Source organism: Hyperolius riggenbachi, chromosome 1, assembly GCF_040937935.1.
Source record: "Hyperolius riggenbachi isolate aHypRig1 chromosome 1, aHypRig1.pri, whole genome shotgun sequence".
Taxonomy (NCBI): Eukaryota; Metazoa; Chordata; class Amphibia; order Anura; family Hyperoliidae; genus Hyperolius; species Hyperolius riggenbachi.
Window position 1 is genome coordinate 258,933,141 of NC_090646.1, and position 19,339 is coordinate 258,952,479.

The following is a 19,339-nucleotide window of genomic DNA, read 5'->3' on the forward strand; positions in this document are numbered from 1 at the left end:
GATGGTGATAGTAGAACGTGCTCCAGTAAGCCAGAACACATTAGAATAGCTTTTGGAAGTTGTAGGATGATAAAAAACAGGATGCAATTTTTGTTACGGAGTCTCTTTAAGCGTAGCGTTGCAGGCCAGCAAGAAATACCAAAATCAGTATTTATAATCACCATTATGTGAGCTTCAGAATTTAACAACGTCAATTTTGGGTTTTGTTTGGCTTAAAGCAAATAAAAATAAATAAAAAATCACTGGTTTTGTTAACTGAAATAAACTGTTCTGCTTATATATTTACTTTGGTGTTTTGTCCAGTTTGTGATTTTGTTAATTGTGTACCATTACTAATGATAGAATACAGTGCAGATGTCCCTGTTGCAGTGAAGTGGTTTGGCCCTTGAATGGCACTCATTGGATGTACTCTACATATGTGAATGCCTTGTGATGACCAAATGATGGTCATTAAAAAAAAAATCACCCTGTACAACACATTTTTTTTTACACAATTGTACATCGTATCTGTGTAGTCTACTACTTCTCACAACCAGGGGCATAACTACAGGGGAACATTCCCTGCAACCACAGGGGGGCCTAGAACAAACTACTAATCTTCCCTTCCTCCAATAGAGGGGTCCTACCTTCAGATCAGGTGTTTTTGTGGCTACCCTTGTTGTAGGTGTCAAGTGTCAACTTGTTTTATGACTTTTGCAAGATGGGCCATCAGGCTGTGGGAGTCAACCAATTAAGGCGAGGGAACAGATGTGAAGATTGGGGGCCCCAATGTTTTCTTGGGGGGGGGACATGATTTGTAGTTATGCCCCTGCTCACAAGCCCTTTAATTCTTGCATTTCTAGCACTGATACACCTGTCACCATACTACAAGTGAAAGACTTAGACATCATTACTAAGATCTAGTCTGCTCATTTGTAAAAGGAGACTGTTATAGTTGACCTCTGTTTAGGCCACATGACGGCCCATATTACCCTACACAAAGGCTACTAATAGATCTTTATTGTGCTGTTGATTTGCTGCAGAACATTATAGATTGCATGACCACAATTCAATATTAGATCATTTATTAGATCGAATATTAGATCACCATATAGTTCTCCACAAAGACTACTAATGGACTAAAGTTTTGCAGCAGTGTGGAATGCATAAGCATAATAAAATATAAAATCATAAAAGGTGAGAATTCATTGTTGACATTTTGTAGGAATGCAGAACTCAGCTTTTGAAGCAAAGGCAGGTGAGATCCTGTGCATGGTACTACTGCTGCCACTGCATGATTTCTGCATGAACCATTCAATAAAGCGAGGATGTTGATCGCTTACATTGTACACATCCATATATACCAGTGTGTGACTGATTGTCTATTTATGTGACAAAAGTGTCCACGGCCGCTATTCACAAGATAATATAGTAAGACACAGTAGGATGATTGGGTGACACTACATATGCAGCAGTCATGTCACATCTTGGCTCCATTCTAGTGCAGGTACTTTACTGATACTCTCATTGGTGGAATATGCTGTAGTCTTTTTGCATAGAATGCATCCTAAAAATAGCTTTACAGTGTATTTAGTTGCGTACTGCATACAGTTCCAAGAGCACTACTAATAGTGTAGTGGGAGATTTCAGCATTTTAAAACTATTTTGGGTTTACAAACTGTACACGTGATTCCAATGCTACCAAAGCATACAGTCTTACCACCTCCAGATGGCAGACCAGATGATAGATGTCCTCCATTTCATAATGGGCACCGGCTCCCTTGCTCTCATATGGCTCCACAAAGTCTTTTGATCTAAATCGCCACTCTTCGTCAGCTCAGGCGGCCATAGCATCCATCTTCCAGCGTGCGCTCCACTCCGTCTGGCTCCTACAACTTCTGCCTTCCGCTTTTACGTCTCACCCCTCCACCACTCAGACAGAGAGCATGATCTGGAATGTAAGGGGAGAAAATGATCATGCAGACTGCGCCTGTTGTTGGAAGCTTGCACAATACCGGGGTACTTACTTAAAACCACTTTCCTTTTTTGCACATAACGTAAATGTTATGTGCAATAAAGAAGGCATTTTTAAGTAAGTACCCCGGTACGGAGGACTTCTATCATCCGGTCTGCCATCGGGTGGTGGTAAGACTGTATGCTTTGGTAGCGCTGGGATCACTAGTACTTTTTGCATTTCCTCTATTGGGTCTTGGGGACAGGCCTGATCCCTGGCTGCTCTTATTTCATCTCTTGGCGCTGGTATCCATTTTAGAATTGTATTTTGAGTTTAGTTGGGCTTTAAGCAAAGTAAATAATAATAATAATAAAAGACAGAAAATAAAAAATTACTGCTTTTGTTATTTAGAATAAACTGTTCTTGTTTATTGACTTATATGAACTTTGTTTTAAAACCATAAAATATTATATTTGGTGTTTTGTCCAGCTTGGGATTTTGTTGATAGTGTACCGTTACGAATGGTAGAATACATTGCAGATGTCTTTGTTGCAAATTGGTTTGGCCCTTGAGTGGCACTCATTGGCTTTACCTCTACACATGTGAATGCCTTATTGTGATGGCCCCTGCACTAAGGCTGTTCATTAGAAAAAGGAAAACTTTATTCACAGTGTGTTATTTATTATATACAAATTTATATCTCAGTCTGCCACTGCTCACCATCCCTTTGATTTTTGCATTTTCAGCACTGATATACCTGTCAACATACTACAACTTAAACACTTAGGGCCCTAACACACTTGCGTGCTTCTGTGCATTTTTCAGCAATGCGTATCAGTCTGTAGCATTGATGTGTTGCTGAAAAATGCACAAAGCATGTAAGTAGGCTTAGGCCCTTACACTCCATTACCCAGATCTAGTCTGATCATTAGTAAAAGGGATAGTCATTGGCCTCCGTTAAGACCACATGGCTGCCCATATAGTTCTCCACAAAGGCTACTAATGGACTTTTAGTGTCCTTTTGGTTTGTACATAAGCATAATAGAATATTAAATCATAAAAGTTGAGAAAATTCATTATTAACATTTTGTAGGATTGCAGAATTCAGCATTTGAAGCAAAGGCAGGTGAGAGCCTATACATGGTACCAATGCTGCCACTGCATGACCCCTGCATGAATCATACAATAAAATAAGGATGTTGTGATATTTTACATTGTGTTCATTCATATGTTTGTGATGCAGGCAACTCCCAATGTGTTACTGGTTGTCTATTCCTGTAAAGTGTTCACAGTCACTATTCACTCTTGTATATAGTAAGGCACAGCAGGATGACTGGGTGACACTACATATGCAGTAGTAGTCATATCATATCATATTGCGTATTGCATTTTCATATTATGCAGGTTCACTTCAAAACTATGAATAGACTTTGTAAGGCCATTATCTTTTCTTAAAAGTCAAATAGAGAAGAATGTGAAAATACAGGACTGGATGAAAATAAGGCGTGAAATCATGCTAGAAATATTGAATACAATTCCTGAGACATCCGTTTATTTGGTAGAGTTCAGTTATATTATTCTGCTGTAACTGCACAGATTTCCAAATGCATCTTTTATAGTGGGGTGTTCTGCATTGCATTCAGGGTGGTGTAAATTACACTTTTGACTTTAAGACTAACCAAAAAAAAATATTTTACTCACCTGGGGCTTCTACCAGCCCCCTGCAGCCATCCCGTGCCCTCACAGTCACTTGTGAATCCTCCTGTCCCACGCCGCCAGCTACTTTGATTCCTGATTTGATTGTTTTGTTTGCGCACCATTACTAATGATAGAATATACTGCTAAAGTCTCTGTTACAATAAAAAAAAATCACCCCGTACTTACAGTGTGTTGTGTTTATACATTATTGTGCATACTATCTGTGAAGTCTACAAGTCTCACAACCCCTTTGATTCTTGCATTTCTAGCACTGACACACCTGACACCATAATACAACTAGAAGACCGTTATTAAGATCTAGTCTGAGCATTAGTAAAAGAGATAAAAGTCAACCTCGATTTAGCCCATATAGGTCTTCACAAAGGCTACTTATGGACCTTCATTGTCCTTTTGGTTTGTTGTGTAACAGTATGGAATGCATAAGTGAAATGCTCACCACTTACCATGATGTGTTTTCATGTACATTACTTGTCTCAGTCGCATGAATTGTTCATATTGTGATTTATTAACCTAGCTTCCTCCTAGTTGTTGTTCCCATGGCAATAGCAAAGAATGCTAAAACCACGTCCTGCCTGGTTCTGTATGCAAATATCCATGAAAGTGCATGTAGAAGACATACAGAATTTTGAAATATTTCCTGAATATCTGTAATTGAATTTCACATTTTGCCTCAGTTTTGCATCTGGTGACTGTTAACCCATCACAGATATGAAGTAAAATATACTGTAGGAAAATGTATAGACTAACAGTGTGTTAACAGCAATAACAGATTACTGTTCTGACATTATTACTAATATTATACTATAATTATATTTTAGCTGAAAAACAAATTCATGAAAAAGTTGCCAAGAGATGCTGAAGCTTCCAATGTTCTTGTTGGAGAGGTCGACTTCTTGGACACTCCTTTCATTGCTTTTGTCCGGCTAAAAGATGCTGTCATGTTTGGTGCTCTCACTGAAGTTCCTGTGCCCACACGGTAAGATACATTAAGGTTTGTACATATATACAGAAGGTAAAAGGCACACTATTAATGGATAATTTCATATAATTAGACATATGGCATAATGGTGGTATTACGTGCAGAGCAGATGTGTCATGTGACCAGAATGCCCAAGCTGTGATGAGAATAGAATGTAATCCACATCTTTCGGATTGAGGACTTTAAAAGACACCTGAAGTGAAAAGAATATGGAGGCTGCCATATTTATTTCTCATTAAACAATGCAAATTGCCTGGCTATCCTGCTGATCCTAGTCTGCCTCTAATACTTTTGGCCGTAGACCCTTAACAAAGAAGTTTGACTGGTTTTGCCGCTTGCTTGTTTCAGATGTGTGATTCAGACACTACTGATGCATGAAAGATCAGCAGGATCCCAGGCAACCGGTATTGATTAAAAGGAAATATGGCAGCTTCAATATTCCTCTCACTTCAGGTGGGTGTCCTTCAAATTCTTTCTGCCTGATGTTCCATCTGATTGAATAGCTCCACAATGCCATATTAATATAATTGATCAATAGAGTCCCTACATTTTAACAGATTTATGTTCTGTTTCAATGTTTTCATTGATGTGAAAGGCTAATCAGTTAAAAACAATGCATAGTGAATTCTGACACTCCGATTGCCAGTAACTCTCATCGGCATACTTATGGGAAGCAGTATATTTAGTTTCAATAGCCATCTTTTGATTTTAGCAAAATCAGACACAGCAGAAAAGAAAAGCAGGGTGTCCCAGTGAAAGTGGGACTTGCTTGCAGTAAATGGAAGTATGTAAGTAGGTGTGGCTTATTTATGGTACAGAAAATAGGAACTATTTGTAATGTGTGGTGAACTTTAGTTCACAGCAGTTTTCATTCAGTTTCTCAGTAACTGTCTCCATGGATGTGATTATTTTTTGTTTTAGGCTACTACCTTTACTGTGAGCCGAGATTGGTCATATTGTGAAGATAGTGAAAAGGCCACACAAGTTGAATATAGGATTAATCCTTTCCAGACCTTTTTCAGGATCACCCTCCTCCCCAGCACCTATTTTTTTCCAGGTTGCTGGGGGATGTTGGTGATCCTGAAAAAGGACTGAGACCAGGGTTCCAGAGGTATTGAACACATATCAACGGCAGGGAGGAGTGGCTCGGCATCAGTTGGCCAGTGCAAGCTTGCGCTATAGCTCCACCCCTTTCACAAGCGCTAGCGTAATAACATTAATACATCGTTGCTTCTGGATGGGATAAAAGTGGTGGACTTAATAAGTCACTTTGATTCACCTGGGTGGACATTGTGCTGGACCCAATCTGTTCATAGTATTCTAAATCTATTGGCCCTCATGCCACATGGAGGTGTTAAAATTGGGCAGTCATCAATCAAAATGGATGTGTGTACCACCAGGCTGTAGGATTACGGCTTTGTAGTTGCAAATTCATGCTGGTTATACTGTGTTTTCCCCAAAATAAGACAGGCTCTTAAGGTAGCCACTAACGGTCCAATTTCTAGGGAAAAATCGTTCGAGCGATCAGAAATTCTGATCGGAAGTGAAATATTGTAATAAATTGTTCACTACACCATCAACAAACCAATGTTTACTTCCTATCTATCACAACCAAAAAGAAAATCCAAATTTTGGTTCGACGAAAATTAATTCGGGCGACATTTTTTTCACTTGTTCATAATCGATTGTGTCCACCAATGGAGATTATTTACAACCAATCCGATCAGAATTTCTGATCACTCGAATGATTTTTCGCTAGAAATTGGACTGTTAGTGGCCACCTTAAGATGAATTTTTGATCCAAAAGATGTGTTAGGTCGTATTTTCAAAGGATGTCTTATTTTTCCTTGAACAATAAACTACATTTATTCTTGAATAAAGAAAAAAAATCAATAACATATTGCACAGAGGAAATGCTACACTACAAAATTCCAGGGTATCACAATCAATGGGCAGCACGGTGGCGTAGTGGTTAGCTCTCTCACCTTGCAGCGCTGGGTCCCTGGTTCGAATCCCAGCCAGGGCACTATCTGCAAAGAGTTTGTATGTTCTCTCCATGTCTGCGTGGGTTTCCTCCGGGCACTCCGGTTTCCTCCCACATTCCAAAAACATACGAATAAGTTAATTGGCTCCCCCTAAAATTGGCCCTAGACTACAGTACTTACACTACATAATATAGACATATGGCAATGGTAGGGATTAGATTGTGAGCTTCTTAAGGGGCACTTAGTGACAAGATATATATATATATATATATATATATATATATATATATATATATATATATATATATATATATATATATATATATACACTGTACAGCGCTGCGTAATATGTCGGCACTATATAAATACTAAATAATAATAATGTCAGTTATTGCAACAGTCCCAAAACTCTTCCTATCAGCAGGGTGGCGTAAATGGCAACTCCACTTTTTAGACAGTCTCTATAGAGATCCCAGCCAACTTGCAACAAGAATATATACAGTTTTCCAGGACAGAGTGAGACACCACCACACCTGTAGTAGGTCAATAACCATCCACTAAGACTGTTGGATCAATGGACTCCTTGGGACTGTTATCGGGTTGTCCCTCATCTCCCTGGCAACTGCTGGTTCTCATTTTCACTTCTCCACAGATCCTTCCCTCCAATGCTCCAATACCATAGCATCCACAATGTACCTCAAATTTAAAGCCTTGCAAAATGTAAAACCAAACACATGTATTATTGATAAAAAGCTATTGCACTCACTCAAATCTATCCTGATATAAAAACAGCATAGAGTAATTTAGCCATTTGTGGGCCACTGGTGGGCTCAGCAAAGTGTCCCTATTCTCCTGGTCTCGATCCAGATTAATCCACTGACCCTTATTGTTTTAGGTATCATAGGGGTCTATAAATGTGATTCTTTTGGGTGTATCTGCTTTCCTTAATGAAAAGTCTATCTGTCCTGCTGCATTTTATTGCCAATTAATTCTCATTTTTTATATGTATACTGTAGTTGCCTGGACAATATTTACATATTTTTTCGCAAGCTGCAATTAGGGCATATTTTTGGAATATGGTTTATATTTCAAGCAACCTCAAAATCCTGAAAAATCATGCTAGAGTTTTTTTTCACACTAGGCCTTATTTTCAGGGAATGTGTATTGAACCTGTTTATTGAAAATGCTACTATTAGGCATCCTACAGAAGTTGTGCACAGCCAGTTGCTTATATTTCTTAAATACCTAACATTGTTAGTTAATACATCTCATATACCTGCAGACAAGAAAAAAAAAACGAAAAACAAAAAGTAGTGTTCTATTTCTTAACCACTTGAAGAGCACAGTGGTAAACCCCCCTAAAGACCAGGCACATTTTTGCTAAAATGGCCACTGCAGCTTTAAGGCACAGCTGCAGGGCCGCACAACACAGCACACGAGTGATTTCCCCCCCCCCCCCCCATTTCCCCCCACCAACAGAGCTCTGGGTGGGGTCTGATCGCCCCCCAGTTGTTTATTTTTTTAATACATATTTATGTTAGCCTTTTATGTAAAAAAACAAACCCTTTCCTCTGCCTCCCCCAGCCAGCCTCCCTCCCTCCCTCCCCCAGCCAGCCTATCACAGCGATTGGCTGTGATAGGCTTTAGCCTATCACTGCCGATCACTCTCTTGTTCCCCAGAGCCAATGCAGCGCTGCTGCTGATCGCACTGCTGCACGATGTAAATAGACGGGTGATCACGCTGTCTAACAGTCTCCCGAGTGGCAATAGCCACTCGGAGACTGAAGAGGGGGCGGAGCGATCTCATGCAAATTAGAGCCCCAGGACTTGACGGCAATTGGCATTAGGCGGTCCTGAGGCTGCCGCTGCGTTCACGCCCATTGGCATGACGCGGTCATTAGGTAGTTAAACACAATTTTGCTAAGTATAGATTTGCCTTCTTACAAAATGCGACATTTTATTTAGCATCGCTTTTTAACTTATTGGGTCTTTAAAGAGACTCTGTAACAAAATGTTGAGCCTTATTTCTTCTATCCTATAAGTTCCTATAGCTGTTCTAATGTGCTCTGTCTTACTGCAGCCTTTCCTAGTTGCACAGTGGCTGTGTTATCTCTGTTATATGATCTAATCTTCTCTCCTCTGTCGGGTCTGTCAGGCTCAGGCAGTCAGGCTGGAATGTGCTGTGCTGCTTGTGATTGGATAGAAGCTATACACACCCTCTCCAGGCCCCCCTGCACACTCTGTATGACTCACACACTGAGCTACTCTCAGACTATCACTTGCTATGGCAATTACAAGCCAGGATTGCAGCAGGAAATGTGGCAGAAACAGCACAGAGGGACCCAGGAGAACATAATGAATAGAATGGTATGCTTTTTATTGTAAGAATTTTACAGTACAGATTCTCTTTAAGGCCCTCTATAAAATCCTTAAAGGGGTTCTGTGGGCTCCTTTAAAAATCAAAAACTGACACTTACCTTGGGCTTCTACTGGTCCCCTGCAGATAATCTGTCCCTTACCCTCACTGAAGAATCATTCATTCCCCCGCCGCCGGTCACCGTCTAATTATTCGTCTAACTAGACAAATGCAACTGCGCCTGCACGGCCGCGCATCCTCGCTCCTACTCGCGTCTCTGGGAGCTTCCTGCGCACGTGCAGTACAAAGTTTTCTACTGCGCAGACGCAAAAGGACTTGCGTCTGCGCAGTAGAGTGGTTCGACCAGGTTCGGCTATTTTCGCCTTAACCCGAATGAAGAGCGGCTGGTGCACTTGCGCAGGATCGTGGTAGGTAAATATTTACCTGTTTGCAATCCGGGAGTCCTGGCAAAGCAACCGAGGGACAGGGAAGCCTCGTTAGGATCCAGAGGCTTCCTCCTCCTGAGGTAAGTACCCCCCAGGGGCCTTTTTTTTCCTTACAGATTTTATTTAAGCTTGACTGTTTTTTTTATGTGAATTTAAAAATCTGTTTTTAAGCATACTTATACTCTAGAATAACCACAAGCAAACAGCCCTGCTGTGTTTTTCAGCAATACTATGCTGGTTATTTTCTTTTGCTGTGCTTTTTTTCTATTTTCCTTTGTAAGAAGCTTTTCCCTGTGGTACTCACTGAGATAATGTGGGATTTAAACACTGAGAGATACTGTCATTACAATAATGACAAAAGAAACTTAAATACTATGATTTATGATACTAATGGAAACAGAGGCATGCATTTCATTTTATGTCTTCTTTCTTTCTAAAATCCATTATGTGTTTGTTGTTTTTAGCAACTTTTATCTGCAATGTAACAATTCAATTATATTTACATTTGGATGGAATGCAGAGCATTTTCCAGTGTCTGAATCCAGTGAAAACCTGAGACGTAAATCCCGGGAGAGCAGTGTATTTAGCAGACAGTCTCAGCAGTCTGCAAGAAGCCATTTGTATAACCCTATCAAGAGCTCATCTGCTGTTATAAATACCCACTGAAAGCTTAGGAGAACTCTACCCCTTATCATGTCTTGTTAATGAAATGGGCACGTGCAGTTTAGAGGCCCCCCTTTTTAACTGGACACTGAAAAGTATAGGGTTGTTAAGGTTAGTTGCCCACTAGGGTGGGGTTAAGGATAGTTGCCCACTAGGGTGGGGTTAAGGTTAGTTGCCCACTAGGGTGGGGATAAGGTTAGTTGCCCACTAGGGTGGGGTTAAGGTTAGTTGCCCACTAGGGTGGGGTTAAGCTTAGTTGCTCACCTGTGGTATTAAGCCTAGTGGTTTAAAGTTAGGCACTGACCTGGGTAGAATATCGGGAAATGTACTGATGTTCAACTACTGGCTATTTCCCGAACCTCTTTAATGGACGCCTTTATCAAATATGCACGTATACAGGGGCGTAGCAATAGGGGTTGCAGAGGTTGCGACCGCATCGGGGCCCTTGGGCCAGAGGGGCCCCGAAGGGCCCTCCCTCAACTACAGTATTAGCTCTCTATTGGTCCTGTGCTCATAATAATCACTTCTATAGATACTTTGAATAGTGGTAATCATTAACAAACTGTTCCCCATCCCCTTCCTGCACCTCTGACACTGTAGTTGCCATTGGCAGGTTTTGGTGCGCCGTGTCAATTGTTATGTATAGAGTGCTTGGGGGGCCCCATTGTAAAACTTGCATCGGGGCCCACAGCTCCTTAGCTACGCCACTGCACGTATAAATACCCTTTGCTGCAATGGTGATCATATACACCTCTCAGAAGGACGACTCGGCAGTCCACATTTTAAATCCGATAGCCTGGACTTCAGTAGTGCAGATAAGCTTAACGCCAGTGATGCTTATCATAGCTTTTAAAGAGAACCTGAACTGAAAATAAAAAGTCAAAATAACAATACACAAGTCATACTTACCTCCCGTATAGTCTACTCCTCAATCTATTTCTCCTCTCCTGCGTCCTGTGTGACCAATGTGATCAATGGAATTTTCCATCCTCCATTTTAAAAATGGCCATTACCCCATAACAGCTTTCTGGTTAGCACACTGTTAAACTGTAATATCGCCTGAGCCATAGGGAAACATGGACATTACCTTACACATTCAGTTGTAACTGACAGCAGCTGAAATATAACTGACAGCAACTGGTATATTTCAGTTCAGACACAATATTGTCAGAACTGGAAGGGATCACTGTAAGAAGAAAATGATGAGCTTCTGAGTGGAACTGACAGTGAGGTTAGTATGTAATATTCATTTGCAGCTACATGATGTGTTTATTTTCAATAATTTTACTCACTTCAGGTTCCCTTTAAGGTGCAGCTAGAGTAAGTGGCTTTGTGAGATATATCTTTGAATATAGGCAAAATGGGCAAGGTTGCTCAATTTACACTACAAGGTGCCTTGTAATTTGTTGCTAAAAACAAACTTAAAGAGAATCTGTACTCTAAAATTCTTACAATAAAAAGCATACCATTCTATTCCTTATGTTCTCCTGGGCCCCTCTGTGCTGTTTCTGCCACTCCCTGCTGAAATCCTGGCTTGTAATTGAGAGTTTTAGGCAGTGTTTACAAACAAACTAACCAGCTTGTGATAGGCTCAGACTGTGACTCACACAGAGTGTGGAGGGGTGTGTATAGCTTCTGCCAATGACAAGCAGTGCAGCACATTCCACACATTCCAGCCTCAGCGAGCCGACAGAAGAGAGAAGATAAGATCATGTAACAGAGATAACACAGCCACTGTGCAAGTAGGAAAGGCTGCAGTTAGACAGAGCACATTAGAACAGGTATAGGAACTTATAGAATAGAAGAAATAAGGCTGAACATTTTGTTACAGAGTCTCTTTAAGGATTCCATGCAGCATTGGGACTACTGGGCATATGGATTGGTGAAGTGTTTCATTCTGTAGAACACTAAGCTAGTAAGTCTGAAGCTAGGTGATACACTGTGCCTTGACACCAGTGTTCATCACTGTATGAGGTAGAGTAGTGTGGCAGCAAATAGACCCTAAAATATGAACCCCATTTCCAAATATCCCTAATAGTAAACCCTTGGGCGTGCCTTACACTAACCTTGCCTATTACCCTTGTCAAAAACTCTAATTTCTCCCCATCTCCCCCATAAAACTAACCGTAACCCTTTACTAAACTTACTTTCTGACAACTCTAATGGGAATCTTGTGCAGTAACCATTGATGATGCCCTGAAAATCACTTGTATCATTCACTTAGCTTTTCCACTAGGGATGAGCAGAAATTACCCTCATGCATAATTATGCATTGTGATTCGCATTTACGCATCATCTTTGTAATGTGAAATTTCCGGCAAAAACATAATTTCATATGCAATTGTTAGCTTTTGTAATTACGCATACATTAACGCTTTATTTCGAGCTGACTTTGGCGGTTAATAGCAAAGCCCCCATTTGCTACATATGTTAAAAAGGACAGGGGTACAAGTGACCTTTTTTTTTTTCAAAAAGACCTTGTAGTTTTTGAGATAATCGATTTTAAAAATACAAACAAAAATGTTCTTTAAACTGACATTATTGTGCATTTAAAAAACATTTTTCTTTGCATTTTTAAAATAGATTTTTTAAAAAACTACAAGGTCTTTTTGAAAAAAATTATTATTTTTTGACTTGTACCCACTATTCTCCTTAACATATGTAGCAATAGCATGTATGCAGCTTTGCTATTCACCGCCAAGGTCGGCACAAAATTATGTGTAAATTACGTGTAAATTCAGGAGTAATAACGAATGCTTATACAAAGTAAAATTGAATGAACAATTTCTAACAACGTATAGACGCAGATGCGAAAATTTACGTGGAATTTCGCATAATCGTAATGTAATTACGATCATCACTGTTTTCCACCCATACTAACCTTAACTTTACCTTTTAAATGTTCCTTACACTAACCCACCACCTGAATTATCCAATACTCGTACATTTAAATTAATTAGGGGGTAAAATTGGTCTAAGATCTTTCATGAATCTTTCAAGTGTGTACACACCATAAGGCTCCGTACACACATCCAATTTTTATCTGAAGATGACTGACCAATTTTACCACTGCCATGTAGTATGAGAGCATACCTACACAGTCTGTTCATAGTATTTAATATGTGATGGCCTTCATACTACATGGCAGTGGTAAAATTGGCCAATCATCTGCAGATTAAAATTGGATATGTGTACGGAGCCTTATGGTGTGTACACACTTGAAACATTCATGAAAGATCTTAGACCAATTTTACCCCCTTCCATGTAGTATGAGAGCCATACTCTACACAGTCTTATTTATTGAGCTGAACCCCCCATCAGATAAAACTCTTTGCAAGATTCTGAAAACAAGAATGCTGTACACATTCAACAGATCAGTATGTGCAAAAGATATGTTCCTGCAAAAGATCCGTTCCTGCAAAATTCATTCATAGTCTACAGCAGGGATGTCAAACCGGTCCTGCGAGGGCCGAGGTCCTCACACATTTTTGACGCAGCTCAAATTAATTGATAGGTCTGAATCAGGAAAGGTGTGGTCCATCAGGTAGAACGCATTCTTCTCTTTCTCAGTCCAGCCTAAACACTGACATGGATCTGGCCCTCCAGGCCTGGAGTTCGACACCTGTGGTCTACAGGATCTTCTCAAAAAATTAGCATATTGTGATAAAGTTAATTATTTTCTGTAATGTACTGATAAACATAAGACTTTCATCTATTTTAGATTCATTACACACAACTGAAGTAGTTCAAGCCTTTTATTGTTTTAATATTGATGATTTTGGCATACAGCTCATGAAAACCCAAATTTTCTATCTCAAAAAATTTGCATATTTCATCCGACCAATAAAAGAAAAGTGTTTTTAAAACAAAAAAAGTCAACTTTCAAATAATTATGTTCAATTATGCACTCAATACTTGGTCGGGAATCCTTTTGCAGAAATGACTTTATTGCGGCGTGGCATGGAGGCAATCAGCCTGTGGCACTGCTCAGGTGTTATGGAGGCCCAGGATGCTTCGATAGCGGCCTTAAAGGACTTACGAGGCGAAAATCAGAAAAAATGTTAGTTACCTTATTGTAATATCACACCTCAGGGCAGACGATTAGTGCCTCCCCTGTCAGTTTCAGGCGTTCTGTTACCTAAATCCAGGATACATTACAGGCCCCGACCCTCTGCAGGGTCGCCTGAACTGATGAGCTAAGAATTGCCGCTTTAAACAGCAATGTGAGAGTTACTCGTGGCCGCCACATAGCGGCTCCCTCCCCCGCTGTGAGCCGCTGCTAGGAGGGAGCCGCTGCTATAGTAGGCAACCCTGTCCCTGCCGGTATCATCCAGTCACACGCCGCCGCCTCCCTTCCCCAACCCGCCGAGCAGCCAGCACATCTATTCTACCCCCTTTTGCGGAGGAATTGCACGCTGACATGCGGTCACTGAAGAGCCGCTGGCTCATGAGCAGAGAGTCACTGAGCCGGCTGGTGAGCCGGCTCACGCACGAGCGGTGTGCGGATAACAAAGAACCGCTGGTGAATCAGAATATTCTGATTCACCAGCAGTTCTTTGTTATCCGCACTCCGCTCGTACGTGAGCCGGCTCACCAGCCGGCTCAGTGACTCTCTGCTCATGAGCCAGCGGCTCTTCAGTGACAGCATGTCAGCGTGCAATTCCTCCGCAAAAGGGGGTAGAATAGATGTGCTGGCTGCTCGGCGGGTTGGGGAAGGGAGGCGGCGGCGTGTGACTGGATGATACCGGCAGGGACAGGGTTGCCTACTATAGCAGCGGCTCCCTCCTAGCAGCGGCTCACAGCGGGGGAGGGAGCCGCTATGTGGCGGCCACGAGTAACTCTCACATTGCTGTTTAAAGCGGCAATTCTTAGCTCATCAGTTCAGGCGACCCTGCAGAGGGTCGGGGCCTGTAATGTATCCTGGATTTAGGTAACAGAACGCCTGAAACTGACAGGGGAGGCACTGATCGTCTGCCCTGAGGTGTGATATTACAATAAGGTAACTAACATTTTTTCTGATTTTCGCCTCGTAAGTCCTTTAAGCTCATCCAGAGTGTTGGGTCTTGCGTCTCTCAACTTTCTCTTCACAATATCCCACAGATTCTCTATGGGGTTCAGGTCAGGAGAGTTGGCAGGCTAATTGAGCACAGTAATATCATGGTCAGTAAACCATTTACCAGTGGTTTTGGCACTGTGAGCAGGTGCCAGGTCGTGCTGAAAAATGAAATCTTCATCTCCATAAAGCTTTTCAGCAGATGGAAGCATGAACCCACTTTTGAACCAGAAACAGCGGCAGAAGCGCCTGACCTGGGCTACAGAGAAGCAGCACTGGACTGTTGCTCAGTGGTCCAAAGCACTTTTTTCGGATGAATGCAACCAAAGGTGCCAGAGTATGGAGGAAGACTGGGGAGAGGGAAATGCCAAAATGCCTGAAGTCCATTGTCAAGTACCCACAGTCAGTGATGGTCTGGGATGCCATGTCAGCTGCTGGTGTTGGTCCACTGTGTTTTATCAAGGGCAGGGTCAATGCAGCTAGCTATCAGGAGATTTTGGAGCACGTCATGCTTCCATCTGCTGAAAAGCTTTATGGAGATGAAGATTTCATTTTTCAGCATGACCTGGCACCTGCTCACAGTGCCAAAACCACTGGTAAATGGTTTACTGACCATGGTATTACTGTGCTCAATTGGCCTGCCAACTCTCCTGACCTGAACCCCATAGAGAATCTGTGGGATATTGTGAAGAGAAAGTTGAGAGATGCAAGACCCAACACTCTGGATGAGCTTAAGGCCGCTATCGAAGCATCCTGGGCCTCCATAATACCTGAGCAGTGCCACAGGCTGATTGCCTCCATGCCACGCCGCATTGAAGCAGTCATTTCTGCAAAAGGATTCCCGACCAAGTATTGAGTGCATAATTGAACATAATTATTTGAAGGTTGACTTTTTTGTTTTAAAATCACTTTTCTTTTATTGGTCGGATGAAATATGCTAATTTTTTGAGATAGGAAATTTGGGTTTTCATGAGCTGTATGCCAAAATCATCAATAAGAAAAACAATAAAAGGCTTGAACTACTTCAGTTGTGTGTATTTGAATCTAAAATATATGAAAGTCTAATGTTTATCAGTACATTACAGAAAATAATGAACTTTATCACAATATGCTAATTTTTTGAGAAGATCCTGTATGATATGTGCAGATCCTCATACACACCTTGTTTAACAGACATTCATCTGCAGATCTGACAATCATCTGCAGATCTTAAAATCCATCCTGGTGGATCTGATCTGCAGATGATTGTCTGTTAAACAAGGTGTGTATGAGATCTGCAGATATCATAGACTATGGGCTTGGTTCACAAAAGTGTGATAACTCAGTTATCACCCCTAAAAACTCAGTGATCACGCCTAAAAGCTTTGCAAGTGCAAACTAGGGTGAAAAGTTGTTTGCACCCTCCTAGTTTGCATGTGCAAACTAGAGTGCAAAATACTTAGCACCCTAGTTTGCACGTGAAAAGCTTTTAGGTGTGATAACTCAGTTATTACCCTTTTGTGAATCAAGCCCTATGAATGCATTTTGCAGGAAAAGATCTTTTGCAGAAACAGATCTGTTGCAGATACTGATCTTTTGAATGTGTAGATCTTTGTGTGCAGCATCTTGCAAAGATTTTTTTCTGATGGGGAGATCAGCTCTATAGAATAGACGGTGTAGAGTATGCTCTCACACTACATGGAAGGGGGTAAAATTGGTCTAAGATCTTTCATTAATCTGTCAAGTGTATACACACCATTAGTCTGAAACCCATGTTAGAGTAGTGGCTCACTACAAATATACAGATGACTTAAAGGAATACTATCGATGTATGCATTTATTTTGATTTGCTGTATGTTTTAGCACACATTAGGACTAGTACTAGAAGCAATTTGTTTCCTCACACAGCTGTTCCTCTCAGCTGTAAAATCCTCCGTCAGTTTTGGCGTCAGTGTTGGATACAAAATGTATCTAAATACTGAAGGCTCCCAGAGGGCTAGACCATGTCTTTGCACAGGGGAGTTGCTATCAACTCCTCAGTTTATAGTTTAATTATCACCTTGCTGAAAGAATCTTGTTGATATGTTGGTAAGGTGTTAAAGATTCGAGCAATGTGTGTTTATTATCTTTGCTTCTCTTGACTGATAAAGATACTAATAATGCTAATTGTAGACAGTGGTCTGCCCCTCTCAGCAGCTTGTAAAGTGGATGCAGCCTGGAGTGAATCACCACAGGCAGGCAGCCAGGCAACCAGTCTGAGTGTAAACACAGACTCGTGGTATAGCTAGTTATATTCCAGCAATATTACAGCTCATTTAGTTACCTGTTACCACCTCAGATCAGCCTATTTCTCCTCATGTCTCCGGCATGCTGTGAGTGACACAGTGAAATATATTTGTGAGCTGTGTGACAGAGTAACCAAGCAGCTCAGGGTGACCCAAACTACTATGAGCTGTGTGAGAAATTAACTTTTAAGCAGGGATAGTGAGAGAGAGACCTGGGTGAATAAATAAAGTGCCCCTAGCACTAGTGGTAATGTGTACACTAATATAGAGTATTAAAAAAAAGTTGTTTCAATCGATAGTATTCCTTTAATTGGCTTCACTCTAAATTGTCCCTAGACTGTGACAGACATGACTGTGGTAGGGATTATATTGGGAGGCGCTCTGAGGGACAGTTGAGTGGCAAGACAATATGCTCTGTACAACCCTGCGTAAGATGTCAGCATTCTATAAATACTAAGTAATAATAGATGTAATTTTAATCTGGTGATAAGTTGACCACATATTGGGTCAAACCCATTCCCACTGCCAAGTTAGACTTTGGGCACTGAATAAGTACAAAGGCAACTACAACTACGGTTTATGGAAATTCTGATATTTTATTTTTACAGGTTTGTTTCTTTATATTCAGCACAGAATGGTTTTCAGAAAAAATATTGTTGGATATCACACATAAGTCATACATTACAGCATCCATCATCTTTATTGCCAGTTTAATGGAAGTGTTTACTAACATTCATTTTGATTTAATGCTAGTGCTTTTTATGTCCAGATTCCTTTTTATCCTGCTGGGACCAAAGGGAAGAGGAAAAGCCAAGTCATACCATGAGATTGGAAGAAGCATTGCCACATTAATGTCTGATGAGGTATTGTAAAACTTGATGTAACTGAAATATTTTTGGTGCGTATACTTATTTTTATAGATAACTTCCACTGTGTTAAGTTTAAGTCACAGCAAATAGCAGTTGTTTATATGCGTCTTGAGAGAAGTTAACGGATTGCCTTGCACTCAGGCCCCATCCTCTATAGACTGATCTATAGGAAACCCAAGGTATAAATAAGCTGATGAGATAGACAATTTTATCTTTGTTCCTACTCCTGAAAATGTTTTTTTTTTATTAACAGTATTCTTTTTAAAAGCTAAAAAAGTAGGTTTAATGTTTTTTTCTCTTATGAATGATACAGTCTTTCACATATTCTCAGTGTCTCAAAGCTAAAATATATAAACTATTGACCTTTTTTATCTATCCCTTGCACTCAGAAGCTGCTCTCTGTCAGGCAAGAGTTTTATGGCTGTAATTCCTCATCAGTTAGGATTATTTTATGGTTCAACTAGCCACTGACTAGGTTTCCAACTGGAGAGAAAGTGTCATATCTGATGTTTAACTCTTTTAGGCAGAAAAAGAAGAATAGGATCATAGCCTAGATGTTTGTATGCTCAGCACTGTACATACACATATTTATTTTATCATGTTACATGTCATCTTGGCTGGGTACACTTCGAAGGCCTATTACTAGCATCTGAATAGTTTCTCTGTCATTTCCATATCCTGCAATCTATTCAGATTTTCTTATATGCTGATTCCACCTATACTCAGTAATCAGGGTCAGATGAAAGACTCTGATCATTAGTAAGAAGTCACTGCCAGTTAAATTTCATATTTATCTCTAAAGTCTATCATGAGGGCAAATCACTAGCCTGGGTTCACCAATGCTCCAGTAAGGTGACTTGTTTTTTGTTGGTTGCAGTGATTTCCTACTGTATTCCTTACCAAAATGGTTGGAGTTCCACATTGTGGAAATACAACATAGAAACCTGGAAATGGTATGGTGGACATGTGCTGACATGGTCAATCCTTCCCTTTAGGAAAGCACATGTAGCTGTTTAAGTGACATTTGAAGAAGAAGTGTGGCTTTTAGACGTGGGATAACCTAGGTAGGGAC

General features: G+C 40.7%; 1 protein-coding gene across 9 annotated transcripts in view; it reads left to right on the forward strand.

The window, feature by feature from the left end:
• The window catches only part of SLC4A4 (solute carrier family 4 member 4), a 403,790-nt gene that overhangs the window by 310,593 nt on the left and 73,858 nt on the right, over positions 1–19,339 (forward strand). For all 9 annotated transcript variants that reach the window (XM_068233367.1, XM_068233376.1, XM_068233372.1 and 6 more), the window contains 2 exons: positions 4,471–4,628; positions 18,168–18,261. In XM_068233367.1, the coding sequence (XP_068089468.1) occupies positions 4,471–4,628; positions 18,168–18,261 (252 nt within the window). The remainder of the gene's footprint in view (positions 1–4,470; positions 4,629–18,167; positions 18,262–19,339) is intronic.